This window comes from Castanea sativa, chromosome 8, assembly GCF_040712315.1.
Source record: "Castanea sativa cultivar Marrone di Chiusa Pesio chromosome 8, ASM4071231v1".
NCBI lineage: Eukaryota > Viridiplantae > Streptophyta > Magnoliopsida > Fagales > Fagaceae > Castanea > Castanea sativa.
The window spans coordinates 25,485,911-25,504,138 of NC_134020.1; the positions used below are offsets into that span (position 1 = coordinate 25,485,911).

The 18,228-nt window shown below is 33.4% G+C and overlaps 2 protein-coding genes and 3 long non-coding RNA genes across 11 annotated transcripts; 3 read left to right on the plus strand and 2 right to left on the minus strand.

Annotated features, from left to right (window-relative positions):
- Nucleotides 1-395: 395 nt before the first annotated feature.
- LOC142605550 (glycine-rich RNA-binding protein 2, mitochondrial-like) lies at nucleotides 396-12,033 on the minus strand. Of its 5 annotated transcripts, none has more exons than XM_075776952.1 (6): nucleotides 11,723-12,033; nucleotides 2,374-2,543; nucleotides 1,749-1,817; nucleotides 1,541-1,650; nucleotides 1,255-1,426; nucleotides 396-953 (listed from the first exon to the last, which is right to left on the minus strand). In XM_075776952.1, exons 2-5 carry the CDS (start codon nucleotides 2,471-2,473, stop codon nucleotides 1,379-1,381), a joined length of 327 nt encoding a protein of 108 aa, XP_075633067.1. In that variant the 5' UTR covers nucleotides 2,474-2,543; nucleotides 11,723-12,033; the 3' UTR covers nucleotides 396-953; nucleotides 1,255-1,378. The 5 variants fall into 5 exon arrangements, with proteins under 5 accessions (XP_075633067.1, XP_075633071.1, XP_075633069.1 ...); XM_075776956.1 differs by having other exon boundaries at nucleotides 1,541-1,647; nucleotides 11,723-11,965; XM_075776954.1 differs by having other exon boundaries at nucleotides 1,541-1,647; nucleotides 2,374-3,095; nucleotides 11,723-11,860.
- On the plus strand, nucleotides 3,104-6,452 carry LOC142605551 (glycine-rich RNA-binding protein 2, mitochondrial-like). Of its 2 annotated transcripts, none has more exons than XM_075776957.1 (4): nucleotides 3,104-5,430; nucleotides 5,987-6,055; nucleotides 6,154-6,263; nucleotides 6,378-6,452. In XM_075776957.1, exons 1-4 carry the CDS (start codon nucleotides 5,331-5,333, stop codon nucleotides 6,423-6,425), a joined length of 327 nt encoding a protein of 108 aa, XP_075633072.1. In that variant the 5' UTR covers nucleotides 3,104-5,330; the 3' UTR covers nucleotides 6,426-6,452. The 2 variants fall into 2 exon arrangements, with proteins under 2 accessions (XP_075633072.1, XP_075633073.1); XM_075776958.1 differs by having other exon boundaries at nucleotides 5,227-5,430; nucleotides 6,157-6,263.
- A 241-nt stretch (nucleotides 12,034-12,274) lies between the features above and the next one.
- Nucleotides 12,275-12,963, plus strand: LOC142605732 (uncharacterized). The gene is made up of 3 exons (XR_012839112.1): nucleotides 12,275-12,513; nucleotides 12,620-12,696; nucleotides 12,826-12,963. It is a non-coding gene; the product is annotated as an uncharacterized LOC142605732 (long non-coding RNA).
- A 337-nt stretch (nucleotides 12,964-13,300) lies between these two features.
- On the plus strand, nucleotides 13,301-13,853 carry LOC142605733 (uncharacterized). The gene is made up of 2 exons (XR_012839113.1): nucleotides 13,301-13,499; nucleotides 13,629-13,853. It is a non-coding gene; the product is annotated as an uncharacterized LOC142605733 (long non-coding RNA).
- Nucleotides 13,854-14,707: 854 nt separating this feature from the next.
- Nucleotides 14,708-16,321, minus strand: LOC142605574 (uncharacterized). 2 transcript variants are annotated; one of them, XR_012839082.1, is made up of 2 exons: nucleotides 16,133-16,321; nucleotides 14,708-14,915 (listed from the first exon to the last, which is right to left on the minus strand). It is a non-coding gene; the product is annotated as an uncharacterized LOC142605574 (long non-coding RNA). The 2 variants fall into 2 exon arrangements; XR_012839083.1 differs by lacking the exon at nucleotides 16,133-16,321 and adding an exon at nucleotides 15,196-15,227.
- Nucleotides 16,322-18,228: the final 1,907 nt, after the last annotated feature.

Here is an 18,228-nt window from a genome sequence, read left to right on the forward strand (position 1 = left end):
AGTTAAGATCAGTTGAAGTGGGGCACCTTATCTACTCATGATTTTTATGCTTTTGAAATATAAGGGGAGAAATGGTGTTCCGAAGTCTAGATGATCTTAGGAGTGCAAAAACATCTTTATTGGAAATAGAAAAGTAGTAGTTATGATGTTACAGCATCAAGAGATGGATAACCATCCCGACTTTGAGCAGGCTAAAGTTTTCACTAATTGCACATGCAAAGGATATTAGTGGAGTGACTTATGAAATTTATTTCAAATTGCCACAAATTTGGAAATCATTAAATATTTCCCACACCTTTGCCCGGATCAAAAAATAAAAATAAAAATAAAGGTGAAATGGGGAATAGCTTTGCCCTACTTGGTACCTTTAATATTAATGCTATTACAATACAAGATTCAGAACACAAATTTCACTTAATTTCTTGAGAAAATAAATAAATTTATCAACACTATCTAGGTACAACTCCTAAGACTTTTCAGGCCATGATCTGATTCGCCTCAACGCCACTATGGCACTATCCATGCTGAAATAAGCAAAATAAGTTTTCATTCACCACTAACAGTGAATATGGTAGAGAATAAAACATGCTAAATGCAAAATATTATATAAAACTTTCAAAAACCTTAGAGCCCTTTATGTGCTCAACCCTTAAGCTAAAATGGACAATTTAGGAATTATTGATAAACCACTTCCATAAACAGATAAACTGTCAGCACAGGGAGATTTGACGCTTCAAATTCTAAAATCCTCAAAAAGGATGGAAAAAATTCATCCTCTTGAAAGTGTCTCTTTAAGAAACAGGTTTGTTTGTTTGTAGTTAACAATATGCCGAGGCTGTAACATGTCGATCCAGCTGCAAGTCCACTGAATTGAGTCAACCTTTAGCAGCATCCAGCTTCTCATTTACTTCTGAAGCACATAAAGACATGGAGACGCAACCATGACAGTTCACCTACATACAAATACATGCATAAGCTCAAATTAAAGGAATTTATGATAAGTTTCTACCTCCTGGCCCGACCACCAAAGATAAAGATCTGAATCTCTAGATTCCATCATTCCATCAAGCAAATGGCCATTGCAGTGAGGTAGGCATAAAACTCTGCCAGTGACCCCCCCACCCTCTTTCCTCTTTTTTCAGTATTTAATTGGCACAAGGAAGTATGAAAAGAGGCATTTGACATTTAGAATGTGATACTGCAACTTCGATACCCTCTCAATGTTTTAAATTATATGCATAAAAAATGACCTACCCAACAGATGAGATAGCTTATAGCTTCATCAATTAATCTCATGGCAAGAGCCACAAAATGTTAGCAGAACTGAGTCCCAACATTCCTCCATGCCTCAAAGTGCTTGTACCTGAGATCCAAGTTGCTACCCCTGGTGTGCATAATGCACACGGATATTTCTGCCATCCAACATCTGAAGAGGATCATAAGATGCTAGTAAATCACATTAATTTCGATTTGAGATTAGGCCCTTAACAGGGCTCTTTGTAAGGCATAAATAAAAAATATCATGCCAAAGTAAATTTACCTGATCATCCATTTCTTTTAGAGCTATGGTAGCAGTAGTTTCAGAAGTGAACCGCACAAACCCATACCCTTTTGATCTTCCACTAACGTGATCACATATAACTTTAACTGCTAAATATGACAAGAGCATAACACCCTCAATTAAATTCATGGTCATCAAACCTAAAAGCATAAGTAATAAGTTACAACCAAATAATCTACTACATTACCTTCAATTATCTCGCCATGTTGTCCAAAAGCATCCTTTAGAACAGCTTCATTAGTATCATAGGAAAGTCCTATAATCCAAAACTAAACATTACTCTTACAAAATTCGGCCATGAAGTACTGATATTCTCAGGAGACCAGGAAATAAAGACTCCCAAAATCTGAACCATTAATTTAATCTCATGACTGGCTAGGATTTTAACTACTCCACGAAGAAGTTAACTATAGAGAATCCTGATCCCGAAAAACTTGTTATGCCAAACCTATTGATTCGTGCATTCCATTTGGGCATGTGAGAATTCAATTGGCCTCTCTCATTTGATTAAGTGCAGGATACAGGACCCAGAAACTTAATATATCAAATGAACACTAAAACCACTGAACCTAATTATTTATACCATTTTGGAACCCAAACCAACAGAAATTATGTGCGCTCAGTCAAAATTTTAAACTATTGCATATTTTATATTCGCATCCTGGAATAACATATACTAGAGAAAATTGATAGCAAACAGATCTCAATTAAATTAATAAATTTCTCAATCGAGCAATTTTAGGAATATGAGTTTGATACTGAAAATTCAAAAAAAGATAAAGATAAATTGAAAAGTGAAAGTTAGAAACGACCTCCAACAAATAACTTGGTGGAAGAGTGGTGAGCCCACAACCATCTGCCTGAACGGAACGTCGTACGGCAAATACGAACACCATCTTTCGAGCACTGCATTTTCTATAAGCGTTGCAAGGACAAAAACTACCGGCGGAGAAAATGCTGACGTTTTGACTGGAATATAAAGCTAAAACGGTAGTCCTTTTAAAGGAAGTAAAAAAAATAAATAAGATAACGTTTAAATATTTTATTTAAAATTTTCCCCCATTTAACCTTAAATTTCTAAGAATTTCGTTAGTTGTTACATTTCAAAACAAATTGAAAAACTAGCATCTCGTGTTTTTAAAACTCGAGTTCAATGGTGAAACTTGAACTATTAATCCTTGAGTTATGGAGTTTTAAAACAGCTTACGTGGACAAATTTTCCACGTAGAATCATGTAGAAGTCGAGTTTGTAATACTCAATTACAAACTCAAGTTACAGAAACTCAACTTCTCAACAATCAAAATTTCAAACGCTTTCAAACATTTTCAAAAACACAAAACACCCACTCAAACACTCACTCAAACATAAAACACTCTCCTCCTTCAGACACCCAAACCCTCACTCTACCGAAGATGCTTCTCTCATTGGTGGCCAGAAAACCCTCAGTCATCCCCTCTCTCTAAGAACAAAGTCCGTTAACCTTACCCTTTTGTCAAAATCCCATTTGTCCCTACCTTTTTGTCAAAATCCCTCCTGCATCATTACATAAGTCCTAGGTGATAACCATAAGAATTTAGATAACATAATTCAACAGAATCATTATAATACTATTTACAATTCAATATGCCGGATATGCATTAGATACATATGTGTATGTATACAATGTATATGGCACAAATACAGCCAGGGTACAAGGGATACTTTTTTTTTTTGGATAAGTAACTCATGGAGTTTTATTGAAAAAAAGAGTTACTTCATGTTCAAGATGACGAACATTAAGTATCTTCCAAAATTACAAAGAATAAAACTGAAAATCTAAGATAATTGTGAAATACAAAAATAAGAGTACAAGGATCAATAATGATTTCAATAAAAATAAAGAAAAAAGAATTAGGGTTTAGTGTAGACACAATATCCAGTACTTTAGAACATTAGACTTCAAATTTTTATGTGCAATCATCTATCAAAAAACCATTACTAGCATCCCTGCATTTCCTGAAGTATTCCTAAAATTCTTTTTTTTTTTTTTTTCCTCTCCCTGATAATAACCCTAAAAATTGTAACTTGCATAAGATTCTTAATTAAATCTTCCCTTAAAGAGTACATATATGCAACAACTCTTCACCATCAGATCCAAAGCTACGCCTAAAGGGAGTCTGATCTGAACTTTGCAAGTCACAAACATTTTCATAAAGCTGCTCAATCAAGGTATCAACAACCTCATTAGCAGGAAAATCAGCAGCCACAATCCCAGGGCTTTGTGGACTTGTTTTCTTCGGTGACTTATTTTCAACTAAATTTTCCTTGGTTGCTGTAGAATTCCCATTTAGTTCATTTACAACCCCTTCTTCATGAATTTCATCCATAACAATGCCGGGCATTTTAATGTACCCAAAAAGATAAAAACTCCATTTGACAAAATCAAGAAAAACATATACTTTTACAAAACTCTCCATTTGAGGATACAAGCTCTTCAATAAATTCCAAATATTCAATTAACATTTACTTAACATATGTTAGAAAAAGTGAATTAAACACAAAGAACTAATGCAATACAACTCCAAAGACTTCAACTTGCAAATAAACCGCTGGTAAAACTTCTAGTACAATGTCCACCCCAACGTATCTAAGAACCAAAAATCAAGCAACTATAACAAAATTCAAACTTTCCTCTTTCTTTTTTTTTCTTTTTTTTTTTCAATCCATTATAGTTTCCTCATCAGATCTTCACAAAACCAGTACAAACTTATCAAAATATCAACTCATAACAAATTGAAACATAACAATTACAAAAAATCAACTAAATGAAATCACTAAAAAAAAACACAAACTTATAAACAAAATCACAAAGCATAAACACAATCACATTAAAAAAAAAAATCCCAAAAAACATACACCAAAGAAACATAATATGCAGTTGAGTCAACTATAAATGGAAAAGGGTGTAAGGAACCAACAAAAAATAAAACAAGAAGAACAAAGAAATTGGGTCCAACTATAAATGAACATAGAAATGAAAAAACATAACTTAAAAATTGAAACTTGGGTGCTCTATGGGGTGTTACAGAAAGACAGAGATACCTATTCACAGAAAAAATCTGAATTTTTTTAGTGGAATATATATAAGCCTGGGATGTTGAAAGGAGACAAACAAGGAGGGATTTTGACAAAAAGGTAGGGACAAACGGGATTTTGACAAAAGGGTAAGGTTAACGGACTTTGTTCTTAGAGAGAGGGGATGACTGAGGGTTTTCTGGCCACCAATGAGAGAAGCATCTTCGGTAGAGTGAGGGTTTGGGTGTCTGAAGGAGGAGAGTGTTTTATGTTTGAGTGAGTGTCTGAGTGGGTGTTTTGTGTTTTTGAAAATGTTTGAAAGCGTTTGAAATTTTGATTGTTGAGAAGTTGAGTTTCTGTAACTTGAGTTTGTAATTGAGTATTACAAACTTGACTTCTACGTGATTCTACGTGGAAAATTTGTCCACGTAAGCTGTTTTAAAACTCCATAACTCAAGGATTAATAGTTCGAGTTTCACCATTGAACTCGAGTTTTAAAAACACGAGATGCTAGTTTTTCAATTTGTTTTGAAATGTAACAACTAACGAAATTCTTAGAAATTTAAGGTTAAATGGGGGAAAAAATTAAATAAAATATTTAAACGTTATCTTATTTATTTATTTTACTTGGACCACCGTTTTAGCTTTATACTCCAATCAAAACGTCAGCATTTTCTCCGCCGGTAGTTTTCGTCCTTGCAACGCTTATAGAAAATGCAGTGCTCGAAAGATGGTGTTCGTATTTGCCGTACGACGTTCCGTTCAGGCAGATGGTTGTGGGCCCACCACTCTTCCACCAAGTTATGTGTTGGAGGTCGTTTCTAACTTTCACTTTTCAATTTATCTTTATCTTTTTTTGAATTTTCAGTATCAAACTCATATTCCTAAAATTGCTCGATTGAGAAATTTATTAATTTAATTGAGATCTGTTTGCTATCAATTTTCTCTAGTATATGTTATTCCAGGATGCGAATATAAAATATGCAATAGTTTAAAATTTTGACTGAGCGCACATAATTTCTGTTGGTTTGGGTTCCAAAATGGTATAAATAATTAGGTTCAGTGGTTTTAGTGTTCATTTGATATATTAAGTTTCTGGGTCCTGTATCCTGCACTTAATCAAATGAGAGAGGCCAATTGAATTCTCACATGCCCAAATGGAATGCACAAATCAATAGGTTTGGCATAACAAGTTTTTCGGGATCAGGATTCTCTATAGTTAACTTCTTCGTGGAGTAGTTAAAATCCTAGCCAGTCATGAGATTAAATTAATGGTTCAGATTTTGGGAGTCTTTATTTCCTGGTCTCCTGAGAATATCAGTACTTCATGGCCGAATTTTGTAAGAGTAATGTTTAGTTTTGGATTATAGGACTTTCCTATGATACTAATGAAGCTGTTCTTAAGGATGCTTTTGGACAACACGGCGAGATAATTGAAGGTAATGTAGTAGATTATTTGGTTGTAACTTATTACTTATGCTTTTAGGTTTGATGACCGTGAATTTAATTGAGGGTGTTATGCTCTTGTCATATTTAGCAGTTAAAGTTATATGTGATCACGTTAGTGGAAGATCAAAAGGGTATGGGTTTGTGCGGTTCACTTCTGAAACTACTGCTACCATAGCTCTAAAAGAAATGGATGATCAGGTAAATTTACTTTGGCATGATATTATTTATTTATGCCTTACAAAGAGCCCTGTTAAGGGCCTAATCTCAAATCGAAATTAATGTGATTTACTAGCATCTTATGATCCTCTTCAGATGTTGGATGGCAGAAATATCCGTGTGCATTATGCACACCAGGGGTAGCAACTTGGATCTCAAGTACAAGCACTTTGAGTGGTTATTATAGTATTGTTGAGACCACACCCAATTGTTAATTGTATTTTAGATTAAGTTGTTTTCCTATATATTATACTAAGACCTCATATGGAGTCTCCCCAAAATGTTGTCTGTCCAACACTTGGAAGTGATATTAGAGAGGACAAATAGGTATTCCTGATTATGTGTAGCCCATCAATGAGCATCCATTGTAGAAAACCTAACAAGTATAGCATTGCTTTCATTGCAAAAGAGCATACAATAATTTAGAAATACTAAAATCTAGGTACAGTTTTTTAGGAGCAGAAATTAGGTCTTTAATTTAAATTCAACAGTAAGGTAGCAGAAACTAATAAACTAAATAGTTGAGTTTAGTTTTCTTAAAATAGATAACAATGTTTGTTTTTGTTATTGATCAATAGAACCATGTGGTGGTAGAATTCAATTGGGAATCTAAGATCTTAATAATACTTGTAGTTAAGTTTTGCACATTTGAAAAATTTCAATCTATTATTAGGCCGAGGTTTCTTACAAAAATTATTAGAGTATTTCTCTAATAATAAGCATATTTCCTAGAATCTCTCACGGTTATTCCTTGATTACCTCATAACAAAAAAAAAATTAGGATAACAGTCCACAATATGCCACTCAAGTTTACATACACTATAAATAGAATTTCATGCAATCATCAAGGTGTGTCTTGATTATTATAAATAAATAAATAAATATCCTACTTTCTTTCTAAAAAGAGGGAATATTCAATCAACTGATTCATCTGAGTATCTTAACTAACATATATAGTAGGGTCTCTAAAGAATATAGGTTGTTGAAAAGCTTCATGCATGTCATTTCGACCATAAAATTCATGTTAAAAAATTGAACTTAATGTCTACTTGCTAGTCAGTATACATTATAATCATCCCTCTTTGATATACTAATTGTAAATAGAATAAAAAAAATTTCCAATTTTTGACATCTTACACAAGATTTTTCTATTTTGTTTTGATGGGGGAGATGAGATGAGGAGCTACAAGCTATATACAAAGATTGTGAGTGTTAAATGTTAATACATGCACGGTAGCAGTTCATTTATCAATTTTACCAAGGCATAGCCATCATTACCGACCAGAATTTTAGCCACAGGGATGCCTCAATCCCATATGTGAGCCTTTCTTTTATTTTACTCTTTTTAAGTTACAAACTTTCAGACACTCTATCAGCAAACACAAAGACACCAAAACTGGGTTACAAAAACTATGATTGAGGAAACCACTTCAAACCAAACAATTGAACTAACACTCACAAATTAAGAAGAAAAAAGAACAAATACAACACATAAAGAAGAATTGTCCATATGCAGATCTAGAGCAACTAATGTGGATGATAAAAAAAGGGTTCTTACTACAAGCTAGAGCAAACAACCTTCTAAAATGACACAGAGTACTCTTTGAATCCCTTTTAGTGCGTAAACAACCTCCATGAATCTTAACATTTATGTCATAACCTAGCTAGAGCAAACTAATTACAAATCACTTCTAGAAAACTAAAATCAATATGATTTTTCCCAATCCTCTAATTCCTAATTAAAAGAAAATGAAATTCTTTATTGTTTTCATCTTTTGGTTGGGACCACCTTCATATATATTTTGATTTTTATGTCACTTTCCAATTGCCGACAAAATAAATTACAAATCTTTTTTTTTTCTTTAGCTTCTTTTTTTCCCTTGAAAGTAGCCTTATCTACGCTAGGATTCTTTTACTTTTTGGGTTGTCACTCTAAGTTCAGAGGAGGCATAATTGGCTTATACTTGGAGACAACTTGGATTTTGTGTAGGAAAAATGTGTGGTGAGTGTAGAAGTTATAGTTTGCTGGTATGGGTGGGTCATGGTCCATGAGATGAGAACAACAGTAATGTACGCGCAGAGGACTATTTTGTTGGGTTTATTTTTTTGTAGTGGAGACAGTTTGTTCTGTTTCACAGTTGTACAGATTCTTGAAAAGGGAACAAAGAGCATGTGTAGCCAGCTGGGAGAGAGAGAGAGAGAGAGAGAGAGAGAGAGAGAGAGAGAGTGAGAGAGAGAGTGGCTAACTTGGATTGGCCTTGCCTATCTGGACCTTTATAATTTGACCCAAAGTTTCTATCAAACTACGCCAAGTTTTGGGCTGGCAGACAGAAATGCCATGGGAAAAAAGCACTCATGATCTTTTGAAAAAGAGCCTTTATTTTTTAAAGATGAATTCTACAGTGCACACTTTTTTTCCCCCTCTATACATATATATATATATATATATATATATATATATATATATATATTAATAATAAACAAACAATTAAGATTAGACATGTATGGTACTATATACCACAAAAAAAGGTGTCTACCATAGAATGATCTTATTTTTTAGCATGGAAAACAAAATATAAGGCAGTAGTAAGAACATCATCCTTGTATCTATAAGATTATCCTTTCATATGTAGAATATAAATATAATAGTGATCCTTCTAAAATATCATTTTCTAGTTGTTAGACTTATGGTTAAATGATTAAATTCCTGGTTTTACTTTACCCCCATTTAAAAAGTTAAATTCCCACTTGTTGGGCACCCACTTATAAAGGGAAAGTTTAGGCCCACAAATGAGGTAAGTGATTATATTCATCATTTCCAAATAGTTTAAACTTTTAGGACAATTGGTAATTTAACAATAGTAATAGTGATACAACTTTTTTTTATAGAATTTTCTTTTCTTTTCATTTTTTTTCATTTTTATAAAAGCAAAGGATAATATAGGAAATTTAACTTTCTCTATTGAAAATCTTCATATGTTTTAGAATAAATTTATTTTAAGTTATCGTTTGTTAAAGGATGGAGTGAGTCCATCTTTTGTGTAAAATACACTAATAGTCGATATCTTCTCCTTCTCTCCCAAAAAGATGCAAGACTTATTAAAGATTTTGGCCACTTAGGTGACATTTTCCTGATATTGTCCCAATTCCTGTACATTTAGATAGTTTGAGGCAAATTCAAACAACTATGTGAACTTTCTTTTCATTTTTGAGGAAAATATGGAATTGAAATTATTCTAGATTTATCAACTAGTTTTCACTATGCCTCCTTTTAACCCGGAAAAAAAAAAAAAAAAAAAAAAAAAAAAAAACACTCCTACACCTCAAAAAACTTATGATCTTACCTCCAGCTGTTACTTATTTTAGAAAGAAATGCTATATGTGAATAGCTTTACAACTTAATAGCACTGCCTAAACTTTTAATAAAGAGAATTAAGGTTGCCCATTTCTTTCTTCCTGCTTCTTGTAATAATTAAATTATAAAAAAAAAAAGCATTTGATTTAAAACTCATTGGTCAAATGCACATACCACCCTGACAATCACAAATTAAGAAACATATGACACTAGATTTATACTTTTCTTTTTTCTATTTAAAGTCCATACAGAGACTGGATCAGATCTCCATCTTTTCCTTTTGTAAATCTACTTTGAACTTTGAACAGCTATAATCCTTTAATTAATAAACCTATTAGGAATTATACTTTATTTTTCCTATAGATTTTCAACTTTGCTCATTGCTAAACAAGGACCTCATTGGGGTTGGCTTTATAGGCCACTCAAAATAGTAAACTCTTCAGGCAAATATCTTAATCTAAATGCCCGGGAAATCATTACAAAAAATCCTCTGAAAAATTGCTTTTATTGGTAATTGATCAAATAAACTCCGACATAAGCATCATAAGCAACATTAAAACTTTATGAAATGTTTGAAAATGTGTGGGAAGCTATCAGCAAACACAAAGACACCAAAACTGGGTTACAAAAACTATGATCGAGGAAACCACTTCAAACCAAACAATTGAACTAACACTCACAAATTAAGAAGAAAAAAGAACAAATACAACACATAAAGAAGAATTGTCCATATGCAGATCTAGAGCAAAAATCATATTGATATCATTGACATTCTTACTACAAGCTAGAGAAAACAACCTTCTAAAATCACACAGAGTACTCTTTGAATCCCTTTTAGTGCATAAACAACCTCCATGAATCTTAACATTTATGTCATAACCTAGCTAGAGCAAACTAATTACAAATCACTTCTAGAAAACTAAAATCAATATGATTTTTCCCAATCCTCTAATTCCTAATTAAAAGAAAATGAAATTCTTTATTGTTTTCATCTTTTGGTTGGGACCATCTTCATACAGCTATGGCCAAAAGCCTTAACAAGGAGTTTGGGTATGTTCATTAATGAAAATGTGACTCTTAAGTATGATTTGTTGTTGCCTATGGATTTCACTAGAAAAATCACATTAAGAGGCAAAAGTAACATGAGTTTAAAGTTACAGACCAATAATGAAAGAGCACATGAAGTATATTGCTGACGATGCAGAGAAGTTGTTGAAAGTGCAGGCTCAAGTTGTAGAAGTTAAAAATATTATGATGAGTAATATTGACGAGGTAAACCATTGATGTTGAGTAAACCATGGATGCTTTTACCCAATACTGTGCATGTGCTCAAATCTGTTTTCAGGGTTATATGTATTCTGTTTTGACAATATGCTTCTATGGTTCTATTTATATGCATAGCTCTAATGAGTGATGTCAGTATTTTTTTTTTCTTTTTCTTTTGAATAGAGAAAAAAGGTGAGGGGGTGGGGGGTTGGGTTCTGGAACTGTTTAGATTCAGAATGAATTATGTTGCCCTTTCCATGTAATCCAAACGACTAGGAGGATTAGATGTTCCTATGGGTTATCTCTTCATTGTACTCAGGAGGAAACTTTACAGATTGAACCTATCCATCTAAAGAATGCAATCTTAGAATTGAGTATCTTTATTTTCCTGGTTTTAGGTGTTAATAAAGACAGTAAAATGCTTTTGTTAGTAAAAAGAGGACAATTTCTGGGGAAAATTTGTACCTTGGTCCGGGGTGTGATCTTTTTGTTATAGTTAAAATGACTGTTTTGATCGTGACAAGAGACTTGTAATTTAGTGGCATTGCTTTGTCATTTTTTTCTGCCATTCTATTCTATTTGAGATCATAATCACCTTAAACCTAAAATTTGGAAAAAAATTACTGTTAGTCGAAACCCTAAACCCAAAATCGAAACCCTAAACCTAAAATCAAAACCCTAAACCTAAAATCGAAACCCCACAATCACAAAAACGAAACCCTACGATCACAAAATCGAAACCCTAAACCTAAAATCAAAACCCTAAACCTAAAATCAAAACCCTAAAACAAAAATCAAAACAATCAATTTAAAAACTTACTGTTAGTTGGCCCTGTCAGTGTCTTGAGTGAGATTGAGAGAGGGAGAGACCCAAGGCAGCGCCGGTGTGTACGATCGGTGGTGGAGCTTGGGTGCCTTAGGGGTTTTTTTGTTATTTTTTTGAGGGTAAGGCTTTTCGCCGCCGCCTCGGACTTCGGTGCGGGTGAGGGTGGAGGCGGTGCCGCGGCGCTTGCTCTGGAGGTCAGTGACGATGCCTTGGTGAACGACGGCGCGAGCGGTGTAGGGTGGGGCGGACTTGAGTTCGAGTTGGGTCTTGATCGAGGGAATTGGGTTTGAAGGTTTGGACAGAGCAAGGGCTGTTTTAGGAGAAAGGATATTATGTTTCTGTAATACCAAGTCAGCAGCTGGTTTGGTGTTTCATCACCAATAGATAATTGACACATGTCCAGAAAAAATCACATCAGCTTACTCTACTGGTACAAAAAATAAAAAAGACAATATTATCCCTGAAAACTTTTCAAAGCCCGCCAGTTTACTGTCAATCTATCCTCCTCTTTCAAAATTTGATCCCAAAAATGATGCTCCAGAAAATATTCAAACCCCTCACTTTCTCTCTCTATCTTGCTCTTTCAAATCTAATTCCCAAAATCAACGTTTACGCTTCAATCCTCTCTCTCTCTCACGCACACGCACACACACACACCCAAGCCCCAAACTACCTTCCACCTGCAATTGCCGCTTTTATTTCCTCGTTGCTGCACTGCTCTCCTGCACCTCCGGTTCCGACCACCGCAAATCACCGCCCCCACTACCGGTTCTGACCACCTCCAGGTATTTTCTTTTTGTGGGTAATTTTTCTCATATTGTTTTCCAAATGTATGGATGGGTCTCATCACAAACTCCCATTTTTACCCATTATATATATTTGAATGTCCAGATTCGTAATGTAGAGATCCTTTTTATGTTATTGGAGCATTAGAAGACTGAAAGTTACAAGTAATTAAATCTGGAATTGTAAGCATAGATTTATATTTCTTCTTACTATCAATTTTTGGTTTATTTTGTTTCCATTATCAGTTATATATGTTGGACGAAAATCACCTGTTCTGAAAACCCTGAAAATCTCGTTTGCTCTTTTTCTAGTGTCACCGTTGGTTAGAAGCCGCGCCACTTTCTCACTCACCAATTCCGATGCCCAACTACGCAAAGGAGTAATTTTTTTTAGTCTGTTTCTTTCAGTACTTTTTTACATCTTTTTCATTTTGTGTATAAAATCTTGGTTCCATTGGAAAATGAGTGAATGGCAAGCGTTTATAATTGTGTGTGTGTGTGTGTATATAATGCACAATCATAAGTTGTCTTAGTCAAAATTTTTTATATGGGCTTGGCTGAGTTCAGAAAAAAAAAAAAAAAAAATTCTCTCATTTTCAAAACATAAAATTAATTGCAATCTAGCATTGGTTGCTTGCTGACTCTTCTCTCTCTGTTTAGAACTTAGATGTGCTATCATTGATGGCATTGCTTCACTGTTGCTATATTAGGGTATTGCCCAAGAATTTGGGCCATCCTACACTTCAAAATATTTCCAAAGTTGTTACATACTTACTTTCATATGATAAAAGTGCATCTGAAACTATTTATATTAAAAATTACGAAAAAAAAACTCAATTTAATTGATTTACGTTTATCCCATTTCTCAAATGTGATAACCTCATATACCTTAATTTTCTTATTTGTTGGACTCAATGATCTGAATTGGTTATGATGCTAATTTCACTGCAGAGATCGTAGAATGCATGTGTATTGCAGGGGATTATGTAAGTACCATGTTTTGTAATTTCAAGTTATTGGACCTATGAATCCAGTAAATATACATGTGGTCATACAGAAAATTGATGGAGGTTTCACCAATTTACCATCCTTACATGTTTCCCAATTTTTTTCAGGGTGTGACAATAGAGTGATTCTATAGTCTTTTCACTTGAAGTGTGTATACATGTCCTCTGCATTGTGGATCATATGTGCCTTATGCTCAAGCCCTCTGATTTAATCCTCAAGGATATCACTGCTTCAATCAAATTCCAATGGCTATGATTCGTTTTTCTATTTCTAGGTCGTCAAAGAGCACATGCATCAAAACTAGTGTTATTATGAAATTATGAGTTTTTTTTTTTTTTCCAAGCTGTTCAATCAATATTCTTTTTTAATGGTTTGGCTGGACTAGTAATGGTTTTTTTTTTTTTCATGATTGTTCATTCAATATTCTTTGTTCATTGAATATTGTTTTTTTTTTCCAGGACTCTACCAAATTCTGAAGTGTGATGAACTTTTTTGGGGAGCTTTTTTAATAGAAAACTGCAGTTGTATGCACAACTAGTGGACAATATTTTTGAACAGCATATTTGACTTAGTTTTTTGGATATCTAACAATTTGGACAATTAATAACACAACTTGTAGAAACTCTTTAGGATACCTTTTGTAACTAATGAAGCTACACAATGTTAGATTCTATTTGTATTTTGCAAATAATGAATATTTTTAAATGCAATGGTAAAGTTCATTTTTATATAGGCATCTTTGAATAAAATAATTGTGGATGAATGTGGTAAAATTCATTAAGGGAGATGCTGATGATTTAGTGGGTGATTACAAGTCCTCCTATTTGGACAATTTGCAAAAAGTTTTGGAGATGGCTTTGGAGTTTTCATTGTCTTTTGTTTAATTTTAGCCTTATAAAGGACTTCTTTTGTTCAATATGGGCAAAATATAATTTGAGATGAACTAAATACATTGACGTCCTCTCTAGTCAAAGTTGGCAACATGTTTAGCTCATTCAATCTTCATTTTTTCTAAAATCCTACAATTGTGATATATTTGCAAAACAATTTAATACATCAAGTTTGAAATTGAGCTTTATGAGTAAACTTTTATGCAATCATAAAATTTTGCTCAACTATATCACTATCTTTACTTTACAATTTTTCCCCATTTTGTTAGGGTGAAGTCCACCTCTTCATATAAGTAGACCACTCAATACTGTATCTATTGGTTTGAAGATAATATTTGCAATTACAAGTAAAGACGCTATTTAAAGAAAATACTGAATACACACATCATCTAACATAAATTTCCTGATCCTTGACTTCAAATGTTCCATCATCACAAATACATTCTCAGCAAAAAAACTATCCAAATGGTTGCCCATCATACTTCATAATCTCGGGGTTGAGTCCTAAAAAAAATGTATGATGTTAGGGGAAAAAAAAGTAAACAAAAGCATATATTAAAGTTTCTTTTTTCTTGTACTATTAAACGTTTAAAAAAATAGAATTTACACTCAAAGTGTAACATTAAGGTGCTTTCGTAAAGAATTCTTTGTAAAGCAAAACATGGGATAATCTATTGAAATGTTACAAGCTTTCTCTTCAGAATTCACTTGCAATCCAGGTTTTTTTTTTTTTTTGATGAGTTCAATCCAGGTTTAATTTCATTGCATTCACCCCCAATATTACCTTCTCATGATTTTCTATATTACCATTGTCCACTGCTGCATCAAGAAATTTTTTTTGGAAAAATCCATTAGTAGTCTAACCTAATTAATTTTTTTTTTTTGAATGAACAATTAAAAATCAAAGACAGAAAAAAAATATTGAATACTTATACCTTAGAGTTTTAGGAAGACACTATTTCACAGATTCAATTCCTTTAGCAAACCCACCCGAATAGAAGTATCACATTCTTGCTCCAATGACAAATTCAAATTGATACAGATCAATTTCAGAAATAAAGAACAACACAACCTACCACAAATTCAGGAAAAACTTATTACACGAAAAGAACCAAAATCTGAAAATTCCAACGGTGATAAAGAAAATTAATATGTAATTGAGCTATTTTAATTACTAAAGGACTTACTTTACCAAAGTGTAAAGGTTCATGATCAAGAAAATTAAATTAACCACAACACGACTCAATCAAGGTTTCAACCAATGAAAATAAAATATTAGTACTAAGAAACAAGTTTCCCCTTAACTAGCATTCACTTTACCTTTAGAAACCTAACGGATAAAATTGTAAGAGATTGTTTATGGTGCTTTGTAGTTTATAACTATAAAGAAATAGCTTTTTAGAAAGTAAAAATAAGAACACACCAACATAAACCTGGTGAAACGGTAATCATTGTTGCCCATCAACATAACTGATACTGGAAACAAAATAAACCAAAAATTGATAGTAAGAATAAATATAAATCTATGCTTACAATTCCAGATTTAATTACTTGTAACTTTCAGTCTTCTAATGCTCCAATAACATCAAAGGATCTCTACATTACAAATCTAGACATTCATATATATATATATATAATGGGTAAAAATGGGAGTTTGTGATGAGACCCATCCATTCATTTGGAAAACAATATGAGAAAAATTACCCACAAAAAGAGAATACCTGAAGGTGGTCAGAACCGGTAGTGGGGGTGTGATTTTGCGGTGGTCGGAACCGGAGGTGCGGGAGAGCAGTGCGGCAACGAGGAAAAAGAAGCGGCAATTGCAGGTGCAAGGGAGTTTGGGTGAGAGAGAGAGAGAGAGAGAGGATTGAAGCGTAAACGTTGATTTTGGGAATTAGATTTGAAAGAGCAAGATAGAGAGAGAAAGTGAGGGGTTTGAATATTTTCTGGAGCTTCATTTTTGGGATCAAATTTTGAAAGAGGAGGATAGATTGACAATAAAGTGGCGGGCTTTGAAAATTTTTCAGGGGTAATATTGTCTTTTTATTTGTACTAATGGAGTAAGCTGATGTGGTTTTTTCCGGACATGTGTCAATTATCTATTGGTGATGAAACACCAAAACAGCTGCTGACTTGGTATTACAGAAACATAATATACTTTCTCCTGTTTTAGGTAAGCAGATTTTTTCATTTAATATTTATAGTAGGGTTTTTAGCCCCGTTTTTTAAAACGCAGCTTCAGGGATTCTTGAAGCCGCGTTTAAAAAACGCAGCTTCAGGGTTAACTATGGCCGCGTTTTTAATAAATGCGGCTTTAGGACACCTAGAGCCGCGGTTTTAAAATGCGGCTTCAAGACATATATTAAAAAAAAAAAAATTCCAGATTGGTCTGAAGTTGCATTTTTAAAACGCAGCTTCAGCCAATTCCAGAAAAACACGGCCATTGGTCCAAAAAACGCGGCTACAGATTTGGGCTTGGGCTGCGTTCGTCACACGCGGCCATAATATAGGTGCTGTGGGTGCGTTTTTTAGAAACGCGGCCCAAGTAGGGTCTTAGGCCGCATTTTTACAAACGCGGCTGAAAAAAATGCGGCCTAAGACCCGCGTGTTTTGTAGTGATGTAGCCAAAAAACTAAAGTTGTATAATGAACTTTGCCTCAACAAAAGTCATTCTTCCTTGAATTTGAACATTGGTGAAATTATTTTTCTTTTTAAAAATAATTTTCTTAGATCACTGTTAGTCCTAATGCTATTGAAATTTAAGTATGAGCTGCAACATTCAAGTTCTTTCCACAAATCTACTATTATTTTATTTCATAATGTATTGTAGTCTCTTGATGGTTATGTAATTATGTTGCTTTGTTTTAACATTTTTACGTGCACTAAAATGTAACGATGTGTTTATATGATCTCAAGAACTAAAGATCGTGCAGTATGGATTCTGGGATAGTTTAGGAACTATCCAAGGAGATATGAGAAGCAACCACCAGTAGATATGTAGATGTTACAAATACTTTGGCTTCTTTTGTTGGATTAAGAATCCATCACAATCCCTTTGGAACTAAAATTCAAAATTATGCTTGTGATTTTTATTTTGAGTATTGGACACAGACACAAGATCTATATTAGAGAGAATACCTTGATATGGTAGATGATATATTTTTCCCTTAATTTCCGTTTTGTTTGTTTGATTTTCAAATCCATACTTTTTGTTGCTTCTCCTTTGCACTAAAATGTACGGAAAAATTTGTTTATTTGTGTTTAGCTAATAAATTCTTGATGAATAGTTTAATCTTCTTGTATTCATAGTTTAACTCTTGATGAATAGCTATAAATTCTTGATGAATATATTCTTCACATTGCTTCGTACCTTTAACCTTCTTGATGAATAGTTTAATCTTCTTATATTGAGTGTGAGTTTGGCAAAAATTATTTTTGCTAACTTATTTTACTATTCAGCTTATCTTTGCTACTATTCATGGGCTCTACTGCACTTTTCGGTATTATTCATGGGTCTCGCTGTACTATTTTAGCTAACTTTTACCTTTATCTACAGTAGTTTTAGCAAAAAATTTTCAGTTTCAGCAAAATAAGCGGATCCTAAATAGACCTTGAGTATATACTTAGTTTCTTGATGAGATACAATTTTTTTACGCATTTGATGAAACCTATAGTATGATATGTATTTGCTCGATTTTGTTATGTAGCATTTTGGGTGTTATTGCATTTTGAGTTTGGAGTGGTACAAAGGGTTTAGAAATAGACCATTTTAAAAAGGAGGGAATCAGTTCTTTCCTAGTGCCATTTCAGATAGATG

What these genes read in the sequence shown, in the direction of transcription:
- LOC142605551 (XM_075776957.1), top strand. Translation starts at nt 5,331, where the DNA reads ATGCAGTGCTCGAAAGATGGTGTTCGTATTTGCCGTACGACGTTCCGT. An exon ending in CACCAAGTTATGTGTTGGAG is followed by an intron (nt 5,431 to 5,986) that starts GTCGTTTCTAAC and finishes TTTGGATTATAG; the next exon opens with GACTTTCCTATGATACTAAT. An exon ending in TAAAAGAAATGGATGATCAG is followed by an intron (nt 6,264 to 6,377) that starts GTAAATTTACTT and finishes GATCCTCTTCAG; the next exon opens with ATGTTGGATGGCAGAAATAT.
- LOC142605550 (XM_075776952.1), bottom strand. Translation starts at nt 2,473, where the DNA reads ATGCAGTGCTCGAAAGATGGTGTTCGTATTTGCCGTACGACGTTCCGT. An exon ending in CACCAAGTTATTTGTTGGAG is followed by an intron (nt 1,818 to 2,373) that starts GTCGTTTCTAAC and finishes TTTGGATTATAG; the next exon opens with GACTTTCCTATGATACTAAT. An exon ending in ACATGGCGAGATAATTGAAG is followed by an intron (nt 1,651 to 1,748) that starts GTAATGTAGTAG and finishes TGTCATATTTAG; the next exon opens with CAGTTAAAGTTATATGTGAT.